The sequence below is a fragment of the Sebastes fasciatus genome, chromosome 2, assembly GCF_043250625.1.
Source record: "Sebastes fasciatus isolate fSebFas1 chromosome 2, fSebFas1.pri, whole genome shotgun sequence".
Lineage (NCBI taxonomy): Eukaryota > Metazoa > Chordata > Actinopteri > Perciformes > Sebastidae > Sebastes > Sebastes fasciatus.
The window spans coordinates 30,110,628-30,132,348 of NC_133796.1; the positions used below are offsets into that span (position 1 = coordinate 30,110,628).

The following is a 21,721-nucleotide window of genomic DNA, read 5'->3' on the forward strand; positions in this document are numbered from 1 at the left end:
GGATATCGCTATTGCAGATACCACAGTGTCATTAATCACAACGGCCCGTTGCCTATCTGCAGTGATGTCCACTGATGAAGTGTGTTTTAATGACGTTGGGGACAGTGTGAAGACGACTGCAGGCTTAATGCACTATATGCACGTGGTGATATCGCCCACAGCAACAAGCCAACCACACTTCTTGATATGATGTAATCAGAAAACAAAATCATGGAGCTACTATTTCAGCTAGTGATTTAGGAACATATTGTACTGACCCCGTCTATTTGGCCATCTGGAAGCACAAGTGATGTAACGCAACTCATGAAAATAAAACCAATGCTTTGCTAGTCTCATCCACATTGTTGGCTGAAACGACACTATTCACAACGTTAAGGAATTTGGATGTCTTGCGTCTTTCAACATCCCTATGTAATCTTACCTTCATCACAATCAAACTGCTTATAAACAAAGCCCATCTGCATTTAAGGCATTGTAAGACATTTTTATTCCATTGTGGTACAGCTGTTGGCAAATTCAAGAGTCGTATAGACTTTATAAGAGGACACATCTCTCCGTCACAGTCTTTCTATCACAGTCTCTCTGTCAGTCTCAGTAAAAAATGTAACACAACAAGATTCCTGGTATAGTGTTTGCTGCAGTGTATTTGTATTGGACTGCATTTGACTTTTTCAGTCACGATACCGATAGCCATACCTGGGCTTTGGTTATCGGCCGATACAGAGTACCGATCTGATACCATGTGTTTAATAAATAAGCTGTATGCCTCACTGTGTGGAAGTGACTGGGATCATTCTTTTATGTGTAAGGTAACATCAGGCTTGACTCAAACATTGCTTTCCTAACTTTGTAAAACAAAATGTAACATAGATACATAGATATACAATTTGTGAATTGTTATTTATCATTAAAATAACAAATCGTACACCAGCAACTTCTCCAAAACATCTTCAAAACTAACAGGAATTACAATTCAGGTGTAAACCTTTTTAATGCAGCAACAAATTGGTCAAAACTAAAACAGGAATTATAATTTCAGTATATAATGTATATAGTATATAAACATAGAATTGAATTGAATAGATCATCCCCATTGCCACCGATATCTGATCCAGGTGTTTGAGTCAGTATAAGCCGATATCTGATACCGGTTTCGGTACATCCCTAGATTGTACAGGTGTTCATCGGGTTCCTGTGTGTTTGCACTGCATTAGATATTCTCTTATAGACTGAAAACAATGTCATTTTTATAATTCATTCACAACTCATTTCATAATAACATGCCTGGTTGTCACCTGACCTGGAGCTGCAGCTTTTTTTTTTTAATGAGATAGGGCTGATGAGGTTGATGGTGCTCAACATAAGGCTCTTTCTTGCTTTTATATGCAACTCAGTGATAAGTGAGAGTCCTTCAGATGCCACAGAGAGAAGCTGCGCAATGACAAGCATGAATTCAGGGGGCCTCAGAGGACAGCCCTGAAGGGAAAAAAAAATCCCCCATGCACCAAGGCTGAATATTCCTCATTAAACAGGCCCAAATAACGACAGGTACTGCAGATACTATCAAGTGAAAACCAGCTTACTTATAGCTGCAAATGTATGGTGCAACAGTAAACCCAATTCAAGATGTACGACTGAAGGCAGGACTGCTGAGCTGCTGCTGCTATAACGACAATCACTGTGCTTTCTGTCTGTGAAATGACTACCAAACCACTCTGACTAGGCACACAAAAACAAGAGCTACATGGATTTATTTAGCTTGACAGTATCGAGCCTGGAAACGGAGGCTAAGCATAGTTTCTACAACGCTTAACAATTACAATAAGCTCGGCTTGCTGTCTGTCTGTCTGTCTCTCTGTAGCAAACACAAACGCAGCTGGAGTGACTCCAAGATGAACTAATGGAGAAGAAGCACTAAAAATATGAATATATACCAGCTGTTAGCAGGCCTTAATTTATGTTGAGATGATTAGGGAATCGAGAGAAAGTGGACAGCTAGCCACAACCTAGCCTGACACATACATACTTAACTCCAGACAGAAGACAACAAAGACAACACGTACCTGGGTTATACGTCCTTTTTTTCCTCTCAATATGTGTCACCGTCCTTTCTGTAACATGTGAGGTTAAATCCTGTGGGAGATAATGACAAAGTGTTGAGCATTTATCTAAAATGTTAACCCCTAGCTGCAACTAGGCAGGCCTACGTAGACATCCGAGCTACGTTAGTGAGCTGTGGGATTGTGAAACTGACAACACAGTCCTGAGCTGAGACCGAGAGCAGCAATGGGCCGCGGACGGCTACGAGCTAAGCTAACGTTAAAGAGGCTAGTTCCACTTCACTCAGCTAAATACCCGATTATACTCAGCCATTTTGACTCACAACGGAACCCGCTCGACTCTTAAAACATAGTGCGATATCTCTGTTATGTTTCTGTTTGACAAGATAGAAATGTCTCACTAGTAGCCCTCGACGAAGTTCCCATTACTGCCTGTCGATGCATCCACTCTTGTTTACCCAGCAGGTCGTCAGTCAGCTCGCTGGCTGCTACGGATACAACAGCCGTTGTTACGCTCTCTGCCGTAGGGGGGCGCCAGAGACGTCAGCTGCTTTTCGACACTTTGCGACAGCTTCACTTAATCCCTTTTACTTTTCAAAGCAGAACGTGTAGATATAAAATACTCTTTATGTGGAGTAGACACACTCTCCTCGTCTTTGTTGCTTGTCGATAATAGAGCATGAGCAGCTCTGTGTAATTATAGGCATGTATAGATGATAATATAACTTCATACATCATTGTTTTGCATGTTGTCATCTTCCTAAATCACAAATCCTACATTATAAATACAGGCGCGCCCACTAGCGGATGAATTGGACGTGTGGAAATGAAAATATAGAGCCCGTGATAAACCCTACAGTATGAATAAACCCCAAATGTGTAATTTGCCCTTAATCCCTTTTACTTTTCAAAGCAGAACGTGTAGATAACAAATACTCTAACACTCTCCTCGTCTTGTTTCTTGTCGACAATAGAGCATGAGGAAGCTCTGTGTAATTATAGGCATCCGTGTATAGATGATAATATAACTTCATACATCATTGTTTTGCATGTTATCATCTTCCTAAATCCCAAATCCTCCATTACAAATACTGGCGCGCCCACTAGTGGATGAATTGGACGTGTGGAAATAAACCCTATGAATAAATCCCAAATGTGTAATTGCTCAAATTATTGTCTTAGAAATTACATTTTAATTCAGCATACTGATAAAAAAAAAAAGAGGACAATGTGATAAGGAAAACGGAAGGCAGAAATCACATAATCTCTAGTTAAATATACCATACAAATGAAACATTAGATTATTACATTACATTTATTTAAAGGTCCCATATTATGCTCATTTTCAAGTGCCATACTTGTATTTTGTGTTTCTACTAGAACATGTCTACATTCTGTAATGTTCAAAAAAACCTTTATTTTCCTCATACTGTCAGCCTGAATATGCCTGTATTTACCCTCTGTCTGAAACGCTCCGTTTTAGCGTTTTGACGGAATTGCGTTGCTAGGCAACAGCTTAGGTCCATGTGTACTTCCTGTCAGCCGATGACATTCACATACACCGCAACCAGGAATAAACTGGGACACATTTAGAATGTTTACGTTTAAAATTGTGTCAAGGGTCTAAATGTTGTATATTCGTGACATCACGAATGGGCAGAAATCCTGACAGCTTGTTTCAAATGCACAGTTTCTGAATACGGGCTGTGTGTAATTCCCTGTGGATTGAGTGTTTCGATACTTTCACAGTATTTATATAGGACTGAAGCCTGCTTGTTAATAAAAAAACATGAAAATCTAACTTTTTAATAATATGGGACCTTTAACTGACACTTTATCCAAAGCTACTTACAATAATTTTTTTCAAGCATGTGGATACAACCCCACAAATTGCAAGAATCGGGCAACAACTTCATCTGAGCTGCTTCAAAGACTGCATTTGGCCTTGAGAAAATAAGAGACAGAGAATGTTTTTTTTTTATGGCCAAGGTGCGGTCTGAACGGATTAATATTCAGTCTGTGACAGATGATATGATAGATAGATAGATAGATAGTAACTTTATTAATCCCGAGGGAAATTCAAGTTTCCAGCATCCCAGTTCCATAGTGCAAAACACTATGTAGATGTAGCATGTAGCAAATACTGTCACTGAGAAGCATAAAGAATCCCACCAAGTGTAGGTTATTCATGTAGCAGGCAGCTTAACATACGTATACAACCCTCAAGACTATTTGAGATGAAGCTGATGGTGACCTATTAACCACAGAATGGTTAAAATAACTAATACACTATATTGTCATTGTCACACGATAATGAAACATTAGATTATTACATTACGTTTATTTAGCCAACGCTTTTATCAAGTCGATTTAGGCCTACAATAATTTAACCATGTGGATACAACCCCAAAATTGCAAGAATCATGCAAGTTGGCCTACATGTATGTCTACATTTTTTTTTATGGGCCAAGGACCTATTAACTACTGTATGGTTAAAATCAATCATATAACTCATACACTGACTTTTCCCACTACCACGAATATTCACACATTGCAGAAATAAGCAGGCTATATTTAAACTGAACATTGACAATGTTTTTTTAAAATTTATGACAAATACACAGATTAAATAATAATGAAGTTTAGAGAAACATAGCGTCTTGACTCTCGACGATGTGTCAGTGAAGCCACGTCTACTTGTGACCCCTTACGTAGTGAACAGTTCAATCAGTGTGATTTTCCCTTCACAGAATGATTTTTAGATGCCCGAAGAGGTAAAATTGTGCAGTATTTCATGAGAAACGGGCAAAGATTAGAGAATTGCCAGAAAATAAACATGTTTTTATGTTTGAATACATGTCTTATCCAAGTATTACCTTGTGACCCCTTTGTATACGCGGGTGCTGACTGTTGCTTGCTGGAATTGAAATGTAGAGAACGATGACATTCAATTGGCAGGTACACATTAACAGAGATAAACCTGATCGGTGATCACACATAATAAACATGCAGATGTACTTATTTATGTAAATGATAAAGGACAGGTAATGTTTCAGTATGATTATCTTTCAGTGAGATGTCAAAGTTTAGCATGCTACATTACTGTGTTTGGTGTGCATGTGAGATTAATTTGGGATTGTGTGAGTGTTACATCGAATTAAAATGTGTTTGTGTCTCTGACAGGTCTTTACCATGACAGCAGGTCTTTCAGTGTTGTCAACTATCGTCATTATTATATGATAAGGAACAATTCCACAGAGTAATGACATTTTATTATCCTAGTACTTATTAAAGACATTATTGAATCCATCACTGACCTTCTGCCTAACTCTTGACCAGAGGCAATTTCACAGCTAAGATGGAGCTGAAGAAGATTTAAGGAGCACCAGCTGTTGTCCCAACAGAAGAGAGGAAAGTAAACTGCTGATGCTCTGTTGAATTGAAATGACAGAGAAAGAGGGAAGCAATTCTGTCTGTTTAACCAAGCAAATTTAGGCCTACACATACAAATGAAGTGGCTTCAATATGGGTAGGCTGGGACAAGAAGACATTTATAAAGCACAGGATTAACAAAGTACAGGTGCAGGACAACACAAAGCAAGATCTTGTGTTTAATGCAGAACACATAGTTTGTGAGAGATGTACACTCTACAAGTAGGTTATCTGAGATTGGTATGGCAGGATTGGGTCTAGAGGAGAGTCTAAATGTCTTTTGAGACCTACAAGAGAAGCAGCTGAATATAGTCTATGTAGAATCAACAGCTGGGAACGTGTGTGCACTAATATATGGACTGAAGAAAGGATGACACTCTCAATTGAATTGTACATTTCACGAGGCTTACTTGGCTAAAGATTATATCCAAGATAATAAATAACAAGGCCTGTGTAGCGGATTTTTTTGCAATGGCAAATCTTTTGTAGACAAAGCGCTCAAATTGAATTAAAAACTCTGCCCATTGTAGAGGAAAGGCTTTAAAGGTCCCATATTATAAAAAAAGTGAGATTTTCATGATTTTTTATTTTAAAGCAGGCTTAAGTCCTATATAAGTACTGTGAAAGTATCGAAACACTCAATCCACAGAGAAATACAAACAGCCCGTAGTCAGAAACTCTGCATTTGAAACAAGCTGTCAGGATTTCTGCCCATTTGTGATGTCACAAATATACAGTATTTAGACCCTTGACACAATTTTAAACGTAAACATTCTAAATGTGTCCCAGTTTATTTCCTGTTGCAGTGTATGTAAATGTCATCAGCTAACAGGAAGTACACATGGACCCAAACTGTTGCCTAGCAATGCAATCCTGTTGCAATTCCATCAAAATGCGCTAAAACGGAGCGTTTCAGACAGAGGGTAAATACAGGCATATTCAGGCTGACAGTATGAGGAAAATAAAGTGTAAAATCATGTAAACATATTCTAGTAGAATCACAAAATACAAGTATGAACCTGAAAATGAACATAATATGGGACCTTTAACCCCCTGCTTGTGAAAATGTGTTGGATACAAGCTGCTGAAGTTAACACTCTATGCCAAGAATACAGTTTCCTCTGCTTTATTTCCCACTGAATTAAGAAAATAACGCGTGGTTGAATGAAATTAATGGCATTTAAAGGTCCCATATTATGCTCACTTTCAGGTTCATACTTGTATTTTGTGTTTCTACTAGAACATGTTTAAATGCTTTAATGTTCAAAAAAAACTTTATTTTCCCCATACTGGTCGACCTGAATATACCTGTATTTACCCTCTGTCTGAAACGCTCCGTTTTCGCGCATTTTGACGGAATTGCAACAGAATTGCATTAACATTGCTAGTCAACAGCTTGGGTCTATGTGTACTTCTTGTCAGCTGATGACATTCACATACACTGCAACCAGGAATAAACTGGGACACATTTAGAATGTTTTACGTTTCAAATTGTGTCCAGGATCTAAATGTTGTAAGTAAGTAAGTAAGCAAGACTTTATTTATATAGCACATTTCATAGAAGAGTTGCAGTTCAAAGTGCATTACATAAAATCAATAAAAAACAAGCAGCAAGAGCAGTGCATGGAGTCAACAAAATCATGATAAAAGTAATAAAACATTTATAAATAGTGCAAGATAAAATTTATAGTGCAAGATAAGATTAGTAAAATGCTCTGGTAAAAAGATAATAATTTTGGGGCATAGTTGACAAAGGCTGCATCTCCAATTTTCTTACGACTGCTTCTGGTGACCTCTAATAGACCTGCATCTGATGATCGCAGTGTTCTAGCTGGTGTGTAGTTTGTAAGGGAGTTAGCAATGTAGCTAGGTCCTTGTCCATTTCTTGACATCACGAATGGGCAGAAATCCTAACGGCTTGTTTCAAATGCAGAGTTTCTGAATACAGGCTGTGTGAATTTCCCTGTGGATTGAGTGTTTCGATACTTTCACAGTATTTAAATAGGATTTAAGCCTGCTTTATAAAAAAAAAAAAAAAAACATGAAAATCTCACTTTTTTATAATATGGGACCTTTAAACTATTTTCTGTTCCTGTAATTCAATGTTTTGATTTGCTAATGTGTTCACTGGCTCCCCCTCCACAGCAGTTGGCGCTGCTGCGTCATTTAACGACGACACACATAAAGACAACGAAGAAGAAGAAGCTGGAAGAAAACGGTCTGCGCGCGCACCGCACGGTTCTGTGTTATTGAGGTAAAATGGCGACGGGGGCCATTTCCGCGGAGTCCAAGAAAATATCAGAATTAAGAGTTGTTGACCTGAAATCAGAGCTCAAGCGAAGGAGTCTGGACACAACTGGTGTAAAGAGCGTTCTGCAAACGAGATTGAGACAGGTAACCAAAAAATACATGCTTAATATGTGTAAAGAGCGGTAACCAAGCGGGACGGGAATGCGATACACGGTTGCTATGCTAACGGTAGCTAAGAGCAGACGTTAGCCGTTAGCTGTTAGCTGCCGTTGTGACCGACTTCCTGCTAACGTAGATTATAAAATACCATGCGTACATATTTACATATGTATTTGTAAGCAATGAGATAAATATATATAATTTATGAGAAAAAAATAGAGCAAGAAAAAACTGTTTCACATTATTTGTATCTTGCTTATTTTATGCAACTTTAAAATAAATAAACGTAATGTTCTTAACGCCCTATTACACAAAATGCATGTGACAATATCACATATGAGAGTCGTCTGCTGTGACTGATGCTGTCCCTACTCCTCCATTAGTGAGTTATCAACACTGTTGAGTGTGTCCAGGCATCATTGTGCAAATAGATGCAATGTCCAAGCTTTGACATGCGTCTAGTAGTCGGTTCAGCAGTAAACTGTTGCACTGAAATGTCTTTGTTTAGTTGAGGCTCTGCAGCTGCACCCTGTTTAAACTGCTAACACCAGACACATAGTTACACCAGTAGGAAAACAAGTGCTAGCTAACGATACTCGAGCTTGTGATGATATAACGTTAAACGTTGCTGGGAGAACATGATACTGTAACGATAGTACTTTATTGTCAGACAGGTCTGACATGTGTTTTGCATCACAGCAGCTCCATTTGCAACATCATAGAAAGGACAAAAACAAGAAACAAGGATACGTACATTTAAACATTACAATCACAGAAGACGATATTCAGGGCCCAACGTACATGTGATCTGGGATTAGGCTCCATATGTAGTTTTAGGATTGACTGGTGCACAAAAGTGCTTCAGTCTAACCTTGCTAAATAGTGGAACCCTGTATCTCCCTGATTTGATGATAACAATTCATATTCACTGTTCAAAACATGGTTGGGGTCAGAGACGATGGTGTTAGCCAGCCTTATGATGTTATTATGATAGGCTGATTCATAGAGTTTCTCAAGGGGTTGACCTACAATCTTTGAGCAGATTATCATTTGGTGAAGCAGTTTTGACTTTAAAGTAGTGGACAAACTCGTTAGTGTTAAATCAAGTGGTGCACACAGGTATCTAAAGGCCTGTCTGTGTAAGCTGCTGTCTGTTATATCCAAATAACGTGTGGAAATGTCTCTTTGTTGAGTCTTTAAAGTGCTACGATGTCAGATGAGTTCAGTGTTTATTGGACATTAACAGATAACACATGATAGATTGCAGCTGTTGAAATGTAAAGTGTAATTTAAAGGACGTTAATTGTTAAATGCGTTGATGACCACCACATGCTTCTTTAGTAGAAGTCCAGAGTTAATCACGATGAACTAGCCTTATGTTACATTCGGGGTTATAAAATTAATATCCTCCATGTTTATCCATGACATGTTTTCAATTGATGAAATGGACTGTCTGGATGAATAGATGAAGGGATGTGCTTGGGTGGCCATTTGGATGATGATGATATGTAAATTACAAATTCTACTAAATCTTGTGACATCTAATGATATCAGTCTGAGAGAAGATCTCTCCTTGCCTTTCTAGTTGCGCATTTTGAAAATACATAGATTCATCTGAACATATTTGATGTGAAGCAATATGCCTGAATGTTTTTAATTGAATTTGGGGTATTCTAACATTCATAATTAGATTTAAATAGTGTTATGGTTTGATAACATGTTGTTGAATCTTTGGTGTCAAATCTCCTTATTGAATCTAAATAGTTTTGGTTTCGCTTTCAACAATTTTTAGGTCACATACAAACTTTAAACTGTAATGATTTGTCTTTAATTTCAAATATTAGGGTGGTCATATGTTATATTCACTATCTAAAGCCATCCATAAGAGAACCTCACATTTTTCACCTTTTTGACTGCACCCAAAAGAGCCACAAATTGAGATTTATAATCAGCTTTTGCTGCCTGATAAGAAGGCAGAAACAATACAATGTGTGTTAGCCATTTTTATGTATATGCAAATGGACTCTGGGCTGATTTAAGAAAAAAAAAGAGCCAAATAAGTGCCTTCATCTACAGTCTTAAGCACAGTTTGGGCTCCATCAGTAGTTAGAATACATCAGGACTATGTGGTGTTTACTACTGGTTCAGCCTGGGCCTGAACCACGTCCCACACAGCATAAAACAACTTACTTGCTCTGGTCATCACTTCACTTCACAAGAGTGATGTGATGAGATGAACAATGAACAAACAAGGCAAACATAGCCAAGGTTCAAACTAATTTTAATCGTTTATCATATCTAGCTCACAGTTTATTCTGTCTTACCAGGCAGATAAGTGTGTTTGCAGTTGACTAGACAATTTGTGACGACTGAAAATAAGCATCTGTGTGTTGGGAGGAAAGTATTTGAAACTGTTTTTTTTTTCTTTATTAAATCTTTTTTAAGGCTCTTGAGGATGAAGATGGAGACACAGAAAATATTGAAATCCAGCTTTCAACTGACACGTCAACTCGGAAAAGTGGGAAAGTTAAAGGTAATCTTGCTTTTGATTTAATCAATGAGACGGGGTGGCTATGTGTTCTATTTATTTATTTTTTGCTATGAATTTCACCTTTCAGGGAAAAAAGTGGATTCAGATGCGGACACTACAGGGGAAGAAGATGTGCTTTCCAAGGTGACTATGGCATACATTTCTGTTGCATAAGTGTTTGACACATAGAAAAAGAATAGGAGTAAAAACAGACATTCCCATTCAAATCAACGTAGCAGGATGGTCAGCAGCGGTGTATTTACCATACCACCCTACTTGGTTGCCATTGCAACCAAGTAGGTATATCTGCGGATCCACAGTGCTACAGGACACGCCTACTACATGACACAGCCTCGAAACTGTTGCAGTTTGGTTAGGTTTAGGCACCAAAACTTCTAGGCGTCAAATCTACTTTGTTAGGTATAGGCATAAAACCGAAACACCATGGTTTGGGTTAAAATAAGTAATAAGTGTCATGTAGCCTGCAAGACTGCAGATAGACCCTTCTCATTGCAACCGTTGTAGTGGTTTAATTTCTGTATAAATCGACTTATGGCAAGTTGCGGACTCGCTGAGGTGATGTGAGGTTTGTAGTAATGACCAAACAAGCATTGGAGTATTACGAAGCATGGATATGGTAATTTGTGCACAATCTCCTTTGCTTTGGATTACTTCATGATGAGCATCAACAAGAGACAGTCAAATGGAAAATTACGAATTAACGTGGACGGTCGGCCAAAACGGAGGTCTCAAACTAGTGAGTGCGACATACTTAACGGCCGCACTGACGTGTGTTGTCACCATAGCAACTAACAATTGCCGTTTTGACCTAGTCAAATGACCACGCCAGATAGTTCAATGTCTGTTCTACTCCTATTCTATTTCTATGGTTTGACATACCTCTGTTGCTTTTTGAAGAGATGCACCGATTGCAATTTTCTCTGCCATTTTTGTTTGTTTTTTGACAAAAGGCAGTTAAGATAACTTCTTCCATGTGACTCTGTAAAATTATTGGGAAAAAACATAGCCGGTGTATTAGTCAGCACTTAGTTTAAAGCCACATCTTGTAGTTTTTGGATAGAAATTAGAACCTCAGAAAGTCTAAAAGTGCTATATCTTGTGAGATTTGATTGATGCTTCATGGATTCGTAAAATAGAAGCATATACTTTATATAGGAAAGCCACTGAAATACTGCAGTTAATCATATTTGTACATTTAGTTATAATGACCTTTTTGTTGCTCCGCCTATTTCCTTGAAATATTTGTCAGCTCACCTCAGTGTTTTCTTTTCTAGGAAACTGAAGAGTATGAATCCGAAAAAGGTATGTATGCTGGCATGCTAATGCCCAGTGCTAAGAATAGGTCGTTTCTTCTTTACAGTTAACATGTATGATGACAGGACTCCTGGTAGAATGCATAACCTACATCTAGTAGTGGTATTTCATGCTTCTGCAAGTTACTGCAATATGTAGGTCATCATGTGCTAAAAAGAGCACCAAGGATATGCTTAATGAAGACATTTCTGACGACCAGCTCAAGTTCTTTGTAATTGGTACACACGAGTCATTGGATGTGGGTCCGTGGATTACTCAACGTATTTTAAAGAAAAGTTCTGTTTGCATCTGTGGGTTTTCCTTTGCCTCTTGCATTCAACTTCCCGCATTGCCCAGGGAAACAAGTGAAGGTTCACAAACAAGCCGACATTTTATGTCCAATGAATTGGTAGAAGCAACAACATGTAGAACTTGAGGATCATTGCACTTTCTTGTTGACACTTTGATCGACAACTTTGGTGGACAGACAAGTGCACTGGGCAGGTCTGAATACTTCGCTCCCTATACCACAGGAATCAGACACCTTATTACAGGTCTTGGCAGGTGAGACGGCCTGTGAATGAGGCTGGGATTTGGGTGGCTCAAGGACAACTAGACTCCTCCAAACACGTTGTAAAGATATAGAAGCCTCGACTCAGGAGGCAACTGAAAAATCAAGTGACTTCATACATGTCAGGCAACATCCATCAAAATTGCACATATTCCTGCCAGCTGACTGCAGCCCCAGCATGATGTGTGCAGTGAAGAGATCTGACATACAGCGTGGCCTGGGACTGGAAGGACACACTTTTTGTACAGTTGACTGGACCCTAACAGCCGGTTGGATTTCATGATGAAAGACTTTTACAGAGTGCTCTGAAATCTGCTGATATGACCATGATGACATTGACTATTGAAGAAATTTCAGAAGATATTTAAGATTTCCCAAACCTCAGATGACGTTCCATGGACTGAACAGCTGGGGATGCATTTCGCACAATGGAGAAAAACTGATGGATGAAGTGACGAGTTGTTCCTTCTCATTTGGACTTTGTCCCAAGATTCCCACCTGGAGAACTGCCACTCATTGTAGGAAGCATCTGGAATTGCACGTTCAGTATGAATTATTACTCAAGTACTTTAGATGTGTGAAGAAATGAAGACCACTGAATCATCCGTTTTCAGTGAAGAGTGTGTGTTTTGTGTCTTCCTGTGGTGTCTACGCCCTCGATGACCATTAACACTAAATGTGCTTTCTATTCTACTTTGTAGGTCAAGTAACATGCAACATGTCAATGTTAAAAGTTGTTTTGCCATGTTTATCCTTGTTAAATCCCTCAGATATAACTGATACAGATGATGGTACTCGTGAAAATTCTAAGCCTGCACCCAGTGAGGACAGCCTCGCTCAGCCTGAGGCTGAGGCCCTGGCTGAGGCTGAACCGGAGTCAGAAGCTGTGGCGGCTGAGGCTGATTCAGAGCCTGACCCAGAGGTGGATGCAGAGGCCGACCCAGAGGTGGATGCAGAGGCCGACCCAGAGGTGGATGCAGAGGCCAAGCCAGAGGTGGATGCGGAGACTGAGCTAGACATCGATGCTGAGCTAGAGGTCGATGCAGACGCCGACCCAGAGGAGGATGAGGATGCCGACCCAGAGGTGGATGAGGACGCCGACCCAGAGCGGGATGAGGACGCCGACCCAGAGATGGATGGGGAGGCTGAGCCAGAGGTGGAGACCGAACTGGATGAGATGGATGATGATGATGCCATGAATTCCTCTAAAGAAGCAGAGGACGATCACCTATCCGTCTCAATCCCAAATGAGGATGCCATCACCCTAGATGTTGATGGTGATGATCTCCTGGAAACAGGTAAACATGTGAAACTTCCAGATCCAGAGGCCGAGAAGGGCACTGATGAGCCAGAGGCCTCTGCTGAGACGGGCCGAGATGATGACATGAAGGCGGAAGAGACCGGGGGCCACAGAGATGGTAAGAAAGATGACGGATCCAGGGGTGAGCCCGCGAAGAAAGACGGCAGAGAGGCCCTGAAGAAAGCCGAAACGGGAGACAAAGAAAAGGATTCTGGGAAGAAAGGCCCCTCCGCTACTGGGGCATCAGGTCAAGCAAAGAGGTTTGTCTTTCTATGTCAGTTCTTTGATACTACCAAGTCCAGCTCACTAAGAACGCAACATTGTGGGTAGCCTCAAGATTTTTTTTGCCATAAGGGAATTGTTCACTGATGTACCTAATCCTGCCATTTACTACTTTGATTTATTTTTCTGAAGTTGGTTAAATTTTGGCATTAACCAGGAGCTGAGAAAACACCTCTTATTTTGTTACTTTGACCTTTCCAGCAGTTTTAAAGCCATTTCCAGTTTCTACACAAGGCATTGTAAAACAGCATTAGTCCCCGCGATGGCAGTGTTTTTTTTTTCTTCTTTTTGGTCAAATGATTCGCTGTGAAGTTGAACAAACCTCCGAAGATTTCATTGGTCCAGGGAATAAATTGGCTGTCAACCTGATTCATCTCACCACTGGAAAAGCAATGAAGCCTTTGAGACATTGGTTCAGATCCACGCTTTGCCCACAGGATTTTTTTTCTGAAAAGTACAAAATATGGTGTTTTATTCCACTAGATGTATGCCTAACATTTTACACAGGGTTTTATTTGCCTTCTCTCATTTCCTCTGTTTGTTGTTGCAACATTTACTTTGTAGCTCTTCAAGAGACAGAGATGGAAAAGGTGCAAAAGATGAAAAGGGTAAGAATTGTCCAAATGTTGTTAGAAATATGAAACCCAGGGAAGCACGTTTCCCATTTCATTCAACTTGATGCAATATGTTTCATACCTATTGACTGCCGAATGTGTTTATCAGGAGTCGTCAGCAGTAGCAACAGCAGCTCTTCTCGTAACATATGGGTGAGCGGCCTGTCTTCAAACACCAAAGCAGCTGATCTAAAGAACCTGTTTGGCAAATATGGGAAGGTAAATAACGTGCTCAGTTTCTTTTGGGGAATTAGTTGTTGCGTATAGAATGCAACAGGAATGAGTCCTAAAACCTGGAAATTAGTTAGCAATTTAGCACCAATAGATGCCTGAAATAAGGTCTGTGGTTAACACAAGCTAAAGGGATTTAAATGTTTTGTTCTACGACATAAAATAGATCAATAAATATCCCACTTGAATTTTAAAGCTTTTACGTGTCTTAAAGGAGGCGGTTGCTAACAAGTGGCTAAATGAGACTAGTAAACGTCATCATGCCGATTCGTCCGCTTTTACAGTCTCGTTGTGTATACTCGCGTTCATGCTTTTTATTTCTGGCGATTGCATTTACATTTCAAAAACCATAAAAGTGGTGTTAATTTGTGAAGATTGTCTTCCTGAACAAAACGTTTGTTTGCCACAGAGTTTATTTTCTGCAATAATCCAAAATCCATTGACAAAAATCGAATGAGCGCTGCTAACTTCCTGGTTGGCCTACAAAAATACGTCATCCCTGGAGCACTCTATTTTGAATATGTCTTAAACTAATCACTGTAACTTTATGTTAAGTGTTGTAGAAAAATATTGAAATGAAATTTGCCAACAGGTTTTGAGCGCCAAGGTGGTTACAAATGCTCGCAGTCCTGGTGCAAAGTGTTATGGCTTGGTGACAATGTCATCCAGTACAGAGGTGACACGGTGCGTCTCCCACCTTGACTGTACAGAGCTCCACGGACAGCAGATATATGTTGAAAGGGTAAGTTAAGAAGCAGATGTAGAGTTAAAATTGTTTTCAAGGTCTTGAATGGTTTAATGCAACCCTTTTTTTTATGGAATAAAACGTGGGCCACTTATATCTCACTGCTGCTCTTTTTCAGGCCAAAAATGATCCGTTCAAAAAAGAGGGCTCAAAGAAGGAAGCCGAGGACAAAGCAAGTTCCAGCAAATCAAGTGATAAGCGCAGTTCCACTGGAGTTAAACCGACTAACAAGTGCGTGACAGAAAAAGTTGAAAAGTTAATCCTCTGTTGATTGAAAGCACATTTAACCTTTTGTTCTCCTTACGTGTAGAGCACAGCCATCTTACAAAAAAGAGGAAAAGAAAGTGGACAAAGTCTCAGAAAAGGACAAAGATCTATCCAAGAAACAGGAGGTCAGAGGTGGAAAATCTGAGTCTGGTTCATCTAACTCGGGACAAGATCTTTTGAAGAAAGATGACAGAAAATATGGCCGTACGTTTTATTCCTCTTTATTTCTAATTTAGGGAATCTGATTGAGTTAATCAATAATGTCCGTCCTCTCTGATTATTTATCTTTTGTGTTTTTCTAGGGCCAAAGAGCCCAGGCAAGATGATGATGGTACATCATCCCAGAGCAGATTATAATTTTGGCAAAATGAGACCTTTCAGAAGGGGAAGGTATTTTGATAAAGTAAGACCTTTATTTGTATTTGATTGAATTTCATTATATTTGTAAAAACTATTTTACATTTTCCATCAGAGGATGTTTAATGAGATTCTGTTTGATACATTCTTTCAGCCCTTTGTCAACATGAATGTCCAAAGGCGGCCAAAATGGTTGATTCCTCCTGAAGAGGTAGGAATCTCTTGGACATATTTTAGTATTTGCTTTTAACATGCTTCACATTTTAAGCTTTAATTTGAAAAACTTTCATTTCTATTTTCCCCTTCCAGTTAGAGATGATGAGAGACAAACAGCGTCATTTTCCAAACAAGGGTGAAGACATCCTGCCTTTTGAGAAGATGAAGGAACAGAGGATGCGTGAACGGGTGGCTCGTCTCGAGCGTGTCCGTAGAGCCGTAGAGTTGCGCAGGTAGACTGCAATAGCGCACAGTTTAAAATGAATTATTATGGTTGTTAATTATTGTTTATTTATTGTCACAGAGGTCTAAGACGAGAGATTTTTTTTGTTTTTAGGCGGCGTGAAATTGCTGAACAAGAACGTCGGGAGCGGGAGCGCATCCGTCTGTTACGGGAGCGTGAAGAACGAGAGAACCTGCTTAGGGAGCGCCAGAGACTTGAGATGGAAAGACAAAAACTGGAAAGGGAGCGCCTGGAGAGGGAGAGGCTCGAGAGAGAAAGAATCCGTATTGAGCAGGTACAGAGAGCATGAACGAATTCACCTGCTTGTAAAAGTAAACACCTTTCTGGAGTCAGATCTTCAGGCTTCTCTGAAAACTGTGATTTTCTTACTGCTTGTAATTGTATAACCATATCAACGTCTCTCAGTAAATCAATATTACGTCTTTCAGGAACGACGTAAAGAGGCAGAGCGCATGGCACGTGAACGTGAGGAGCTGCGAAGGCAGCAGGAGCAGCTCCGCTATGAGCAAGAAAAGAGAAACAACCTCAAAAGGGGCCGTGAAGTGGAACATGGGTATAAACACTATTTACATTTTTGTGATTTTTGTTCGATTTTATTTGTTGGACTTTAGTGGGCACTCGTTGTAAGGCTGTGGTTCACAAACTTATTTGTATTATATTTTAGCATTTTATCTGTTTGAGAAATGTTGCATGTTTTAGAAATGGTACCACAGTATTGAATACATCTTGATCCAACCAAAGCTCATTACTCACTAGGTATGTTTGTATTTAACGTTTCAGCCGCAGAGACGATTCCTATTGGAATGGCAACAAGAAGATGCAGTCGGAGTCTGATGTCCGTTTGAACCAAGGCTCCAACTACAACCGGCAGCAGAACCGCTTTTCAAACTTCACTCCCAGAGAGAGGGGTCGCTTTCCAGAGGCTGCTGCCGAGCAGCCCAACACGTATGACAGGTACAAGGAATGGAGGTACTCCATTGTGGAAACAATATTAGTCACTAGAGGCTTTTTTTTTTTACAGAAGATATTTTGACACACGACCGTAGGAAGACCACTTGTGTGAATAAGGCTGTCAGTCGATTAAGACATTTAATTGCAATTAATCGCGTGATTGTCCATAGTTAATTGTGATTAATCGCAAATTAATCCAACATTTTTTATCTGTTCAAAATGTACCTTAAAGGGAGATTTGTCAAGTATTTAATACTCTTATCAACATGGGAGTAGGCAAATATGTGTATGTATGCAAATGTACGTATATATTTATTATTGGAAATCAATTAACAACACAAAACAATGACAAATATTGTCCAGAAACCCTCACAGGTACTGCATTTAGAATAAAATATATGCTCAAATCATAACATGGCAAACTGCAGCCCAACAGGCAACAACAGCTGTCAGTGTGTCAGTGTGCTGACTTGACTATGACTTGCCCCAAACTGCATGTGATTATCATACGGTGGGCATGTCTGTAAAGGGGAGACTCGTGGGTACCCATAGAACCCATTTTCATTCACATGTCTTGAAGTCAGAGGTCAAGGGACCCCTTTGAAAATGGCCATGCCAGCTTTTCCTCGCCAAAATTTAGCGCAAGTTTTGAGTGTTATTTAGCCTCCTATGACAATGGTACCAATGGATTCCTTCTGTTTTCTAGTCTAATATGATACCAGTATCTTCACTCCATCTTTAAAACTGAGCCGGGCAAAAGATTGATTGCGTTAAAGAAATTAGTGGCTTTGAAAAAAAATTGCATTAGCGCGTTATCACGTTAACTTTGAAACCCTAGTAAATAATAAAGTACTTAGTAGTAGTACAGTATTTATGTTCTGTGTCCCTGGCCTAACAGATAATCTGTTTTATGCTGCTTTTTGCTAATTTCACTTTTTTGCAATGTGACTAAACCCATTTGGGTCTTTGTTTTGTTGCAAGACGTAACCGGTTTGACGGTGAGCCAGAGGTTAAGAAGAGTCGCCCTGCTCCTCACAGAGAGAGCTCTGGCTTTGAGCGCTATCCCAAGACCTTTGAAACAGTCCGCAGAGCTGAGCCGCCACCTCCTCCACGCACCGAACTCCGGGACACCGACCGCAGGGACAGAGATGAGAGGCGGCCTGTGCCCATGCATGATCGCCCTATGGGAGCCAGAGCTACAATGCCTGGCATGTCGCACAACCGCTCACCCAGGGATGGAGGGCATGGATGGAAGAATGATGGTGGCATAAACACTAACAAGGGAGATATACGGTAAAAAATAACGCAGTTTTTGAATGATAAGCATCCTCAGTTGACTGTCTCCCCCCCCCCCCCCCCCCCTACAATCAGTGAAAGCTAAGTCCCTTGTTTTAAATGTCTCGCCTGCAGTAATGCCGGGTTGAGTAGAGGACCTATGCGCATGCGTCCAGAGCGATCAGGGCGAGAAGGTCCAGGCCCTGTACTCAGAGGAGGCTCCTCAGCCAGCCGTGGAAGGAGCAGCTTTAATGATCGATCTGGAGGAAGACCCATGGTGATGAATGATCAGGTCAGCTTATCTTCTGACTAGGAGTTTGAGTGCATTTCTTAGCTCCCATGTTCTAATGGTACAGGAGATTGACAGGTTATGCAAAAAATATTAAAATGTCTTAAGGGTGACGATTAGTCAATCTACATAAATGGGATTAAAGTCACCCTCCTCAGACGCAAACAAGCATGAGTGTGCCTGCGCAAGCTTGGAGGATGACGTATGACTTGCAGCTTCTACTATAGTCACATGTCATATTCCCATTTTACCAACAACCTTCTGTTTTTTTTACTTTGAGCACAAAATTAAGTTATTTGTCAAAACATTTTGGGAAGCAGTGTGGCTAATCAACTTAGTCAGGAAATGTATGAAATATCATGGAAATGTCAAAATACACTGGAGGGGGGCCTTAACTGTTTGTCATTTATCAAACAAATTACAAACATTCAGTGAGTCCAGTCTCAAATGTGAGGGTTTACTGCTTTTCTTTTTTTTTCTTTTTTATCTCATGTTAAATTGAACTGGTTTTGAACTGTTAATCAGACAAAACAAACAGTTTGAAAACCTCACATTCAGCTGTGGGAATTGGTAAAAACATTTTTCACTTTTTTTCGACATTTCAATGACTAATTTATGAATAAAACAATTTTTAAAAAAAATCTTAAAAATGAATTGTGTACCAGTGTTATTGATGAAATGGTAGTCCAGTCCTGCAGTTTTAAGCACTCTATATGCCTGGAGTTTTTAACAACAAAGTTTCATTCTTAAAGCTGTAGCTCACACACACACACACATATATACATTTAACAGTTCATAGAAGACTGGCACCTGACTCTAAATATCTTCTGTCTCTGCAGCCATTCAGCTCCGGCCGCCAGGTCGTGGTGGAGCGTCACAGCAGGGATCAGGGACTGAGGAAGGAGTGGCACGGTGCGTCAAGCTCCCAGGGCGGCGGCTACCAAGATAATCGCAGAATGGGAGACAGCCGGGGCAGCATGATGGCTCCTTCCAGGTATGCCAAATTTACAAACCAAGGCTTATTGAAAGACACTGGGACATGGTGTTGAGCTATGGGGTATGGCGTAGTGTTGCTATTTGCTCAATTTCGTAAACATGTGTTGTACTCTAATGATATGTGTGACAGCTCCTCTTTACAACCTCCTTGTTACAAAAAAGTGATGACAAAACTGAACAGTATGATCCTTTTCTCAGCCGTCTTACATTTGGGCTTTGTTCCTCTTTGTGCAGTCACTCTTCGTCTGGAATGAACCGAATTGTACAGATCACCAACAACTCCATTCCCAGCGGTGGCAACGTGGGCGGATTCAAGCCCTTCAAAGGAACGCCGCGGCAGTTCTAACCGCCACCAAATTCTGCCACTTAAAAAAAGCACCTGAAAATTTGAAGACTTTTCTGAACTCTTTATTTTTAGAATATCAACTGTTTTAGGTGGCTGATTTGTAGCCATGAGGTTGATCACACTATTTTATTTTGTATAGAGTGTTTACCTCGTTGTAAGGTTTTTCCCGACAGTTCTGCTGTTACCGTTAAACAACCCTGTGCATACGTTTTACTTGACATTTAGGAAGATATTGTACAGCCCTAGGTCTTTGTAATAAGTTTTCCAGTGATGGTATCAACCTCTCCTCTAACTGAGTGTTGTATGTATATTTTCAATAGCCTAGTGACACTCAGTTTTCTTGTGTAATGTCTTATTTTAGTGTATTATAGAGCTCATTTAGTGTCGGGGATCATTCACTCATTTGGATGTATCTCTGAGAAATGACATAGGAGTATTTTCTTTTTGAAAAAGTCATACTTGGTGTGGACGTCCTGTTTTGTAAAGAGTAGTTGGATTTGCTAAAACAATGTTAAACTGTAAACTAGCCTGCATTGTAGCAAAACACCTCACATAGGCCATGAGTTGAATTACATACAGGCCTGTGTCTAAAATAAAATCTGGCTTTCACATCTGTTACTGCAGAGCATTCAATGGCGTACCTGAGAGGACCGTAACACATCGTTATTGTTGTATTTTTACGTTTTCTCATTGTTATTCCAACAATTCTGCAAATTCGATTACACCAGGCAGTCAAGTAATGTCTCATATTTTGGCAGTTTGGGTTTCTCAGTCAGTCCGTAGCTTGAATTTGAGGAGGATATGGTTTTGTGAATCACATGATATTATGTCAATTAACCCTGTGATACAAGCAGGAAGTACTTTGATGGCAGCTTGCAGAGTTTCAGCACACAGCATGAAATCTGCATGTTGATTAAAATACGACCGGTTAAGTGTCAACCGTGACTAAACAATGACCTTAAACCTCCATAATGCTTTTTCAGTTTTATTTGTTAATTTAATTTAAGAACTGTTCAGAGTTGTTTTGTCTTTTGTACAGTTGGACCAACACATCGAGGTCTGCGCTGCATGTAGTTAGGCTGTAACACACTCTTTACTACACACCTGTCAGAAGTGGTTGATGAAGCTTGATTAAAGAAAACTGATGAGCAGAATGACGTGTGCTGATTGTCGAAGTAGCCTCATTGTCTCCCCTCCGGTCATGAGCAGATTAACCCTGGGTAAAAATGTTCTGTAATTGTTGATGCTGAAGTTTATGCTTAAAGCTGCAGTGGGTAGAAATGCAGCAAATA

The 21,721-nt window shown here is 39.9% G+C and overlaps 2 protein-coding genes across 6 annotated transcripts in view; one reads left to right on the forward strand and one right to left on the reverse strand.

Moving 5' to 3' along the window:
• rnf111 (ring finger protein 111) overlaps positions 1-2,599 on the reverse strand; it is a 35,254-nt gene extending 32,655 nt beyond the window's left edge. For 3 of the 4 annotated variants that reach the window (XM_074618193.1, XM_074618185.1, XM_074618170.1), the window contains exons 1-2: positions 2,462-2,599; positions 2,064-2,133 (exon numbers count right to left, since the gene is read on the reverse strand). The gene's annotated coding sequence lies outside the window, so the exon portion shown is untranslated. Of the gene's footprint in view, positions 1-2,063; positions 2,134-2,383 lie in introns of all 4 variants that reach the window. The other variant, XM_074618178.1, reaches the window with a different exon arrangement.
• A 5,072-nt stretch (positions 2,600-7,671) lies between these two features.
• sltm (SAFB-like, transcription modulator) lies at positions 7,672-21,580 on the forward strand. 2 transcript variants are annotated; one of them, XM_074618116.1, is made up of 21 exons: positions 7,672-7,886; positions 10,347-10,434; positions 10,520-10,575; positions 11,727-11,754; positions 13,087-13,238; positions 13,287-13,876; positions 14,463-14,506; positions 14,622-14,731; positions 15,336-15,485; positions 15,607-15,719; positions 15,799-15,959; positions 16,058-16,158; positions 16,267-16,323; positions 16,422-16,561; positions 16,666-16,846; positions 17,001-17,125; positions 17,353-17,526; positions 18,505-18,816; positions 18,934-19,090; positions 19,927-20,081; positions 20,318-21,580. In XM_074618116.1, exons 1-21 carry the CDS (start codon positions 7,752-7,754, stop codon positions 20,427-20,429), a joined length of 3,141 nt encoding a protein of 1,046 aa, XP_074474217.1. In that variant the 5' UTR covers positions 7,672-7,751; the 3' UTR covers positions 20,430-21,580. The 2 variants fall into 2 exon arrangements, with proteins under 2 accessions (XP_074474217.1, XP_074474208.1); XM_074618107.1 differs by having other exon boundaries at positions 13,087-13,876.
• Positions 21,581-21,721: the final 141 nt, after the last annotated feature.

Excerpts from the sequence above, each read along its gene's own strand:
- sltm (XM_074618107.1), top strand. The coding sequence starts at position 7,752 with ATGGCGACGGGGGCCATTTCCGCGGAGTCCAAGAAAATATCAGAATTA. Across the intron at positions 10,435-10,519 it reads GAAAAGTGGGAAAGTTAAAG|GGAAAAAAGTGGATTCAGAT; the intron begins GTAATCTTGCTT and ends TTCACCTTTCAG. Across the intron at positions 11,755-13,086 it reads AGAGTATGAATCCGAAAAAG|ATATAACTGATACAGATGAT; the intron begins GTATGTATGCTG and ends TAAATCCCTCAG.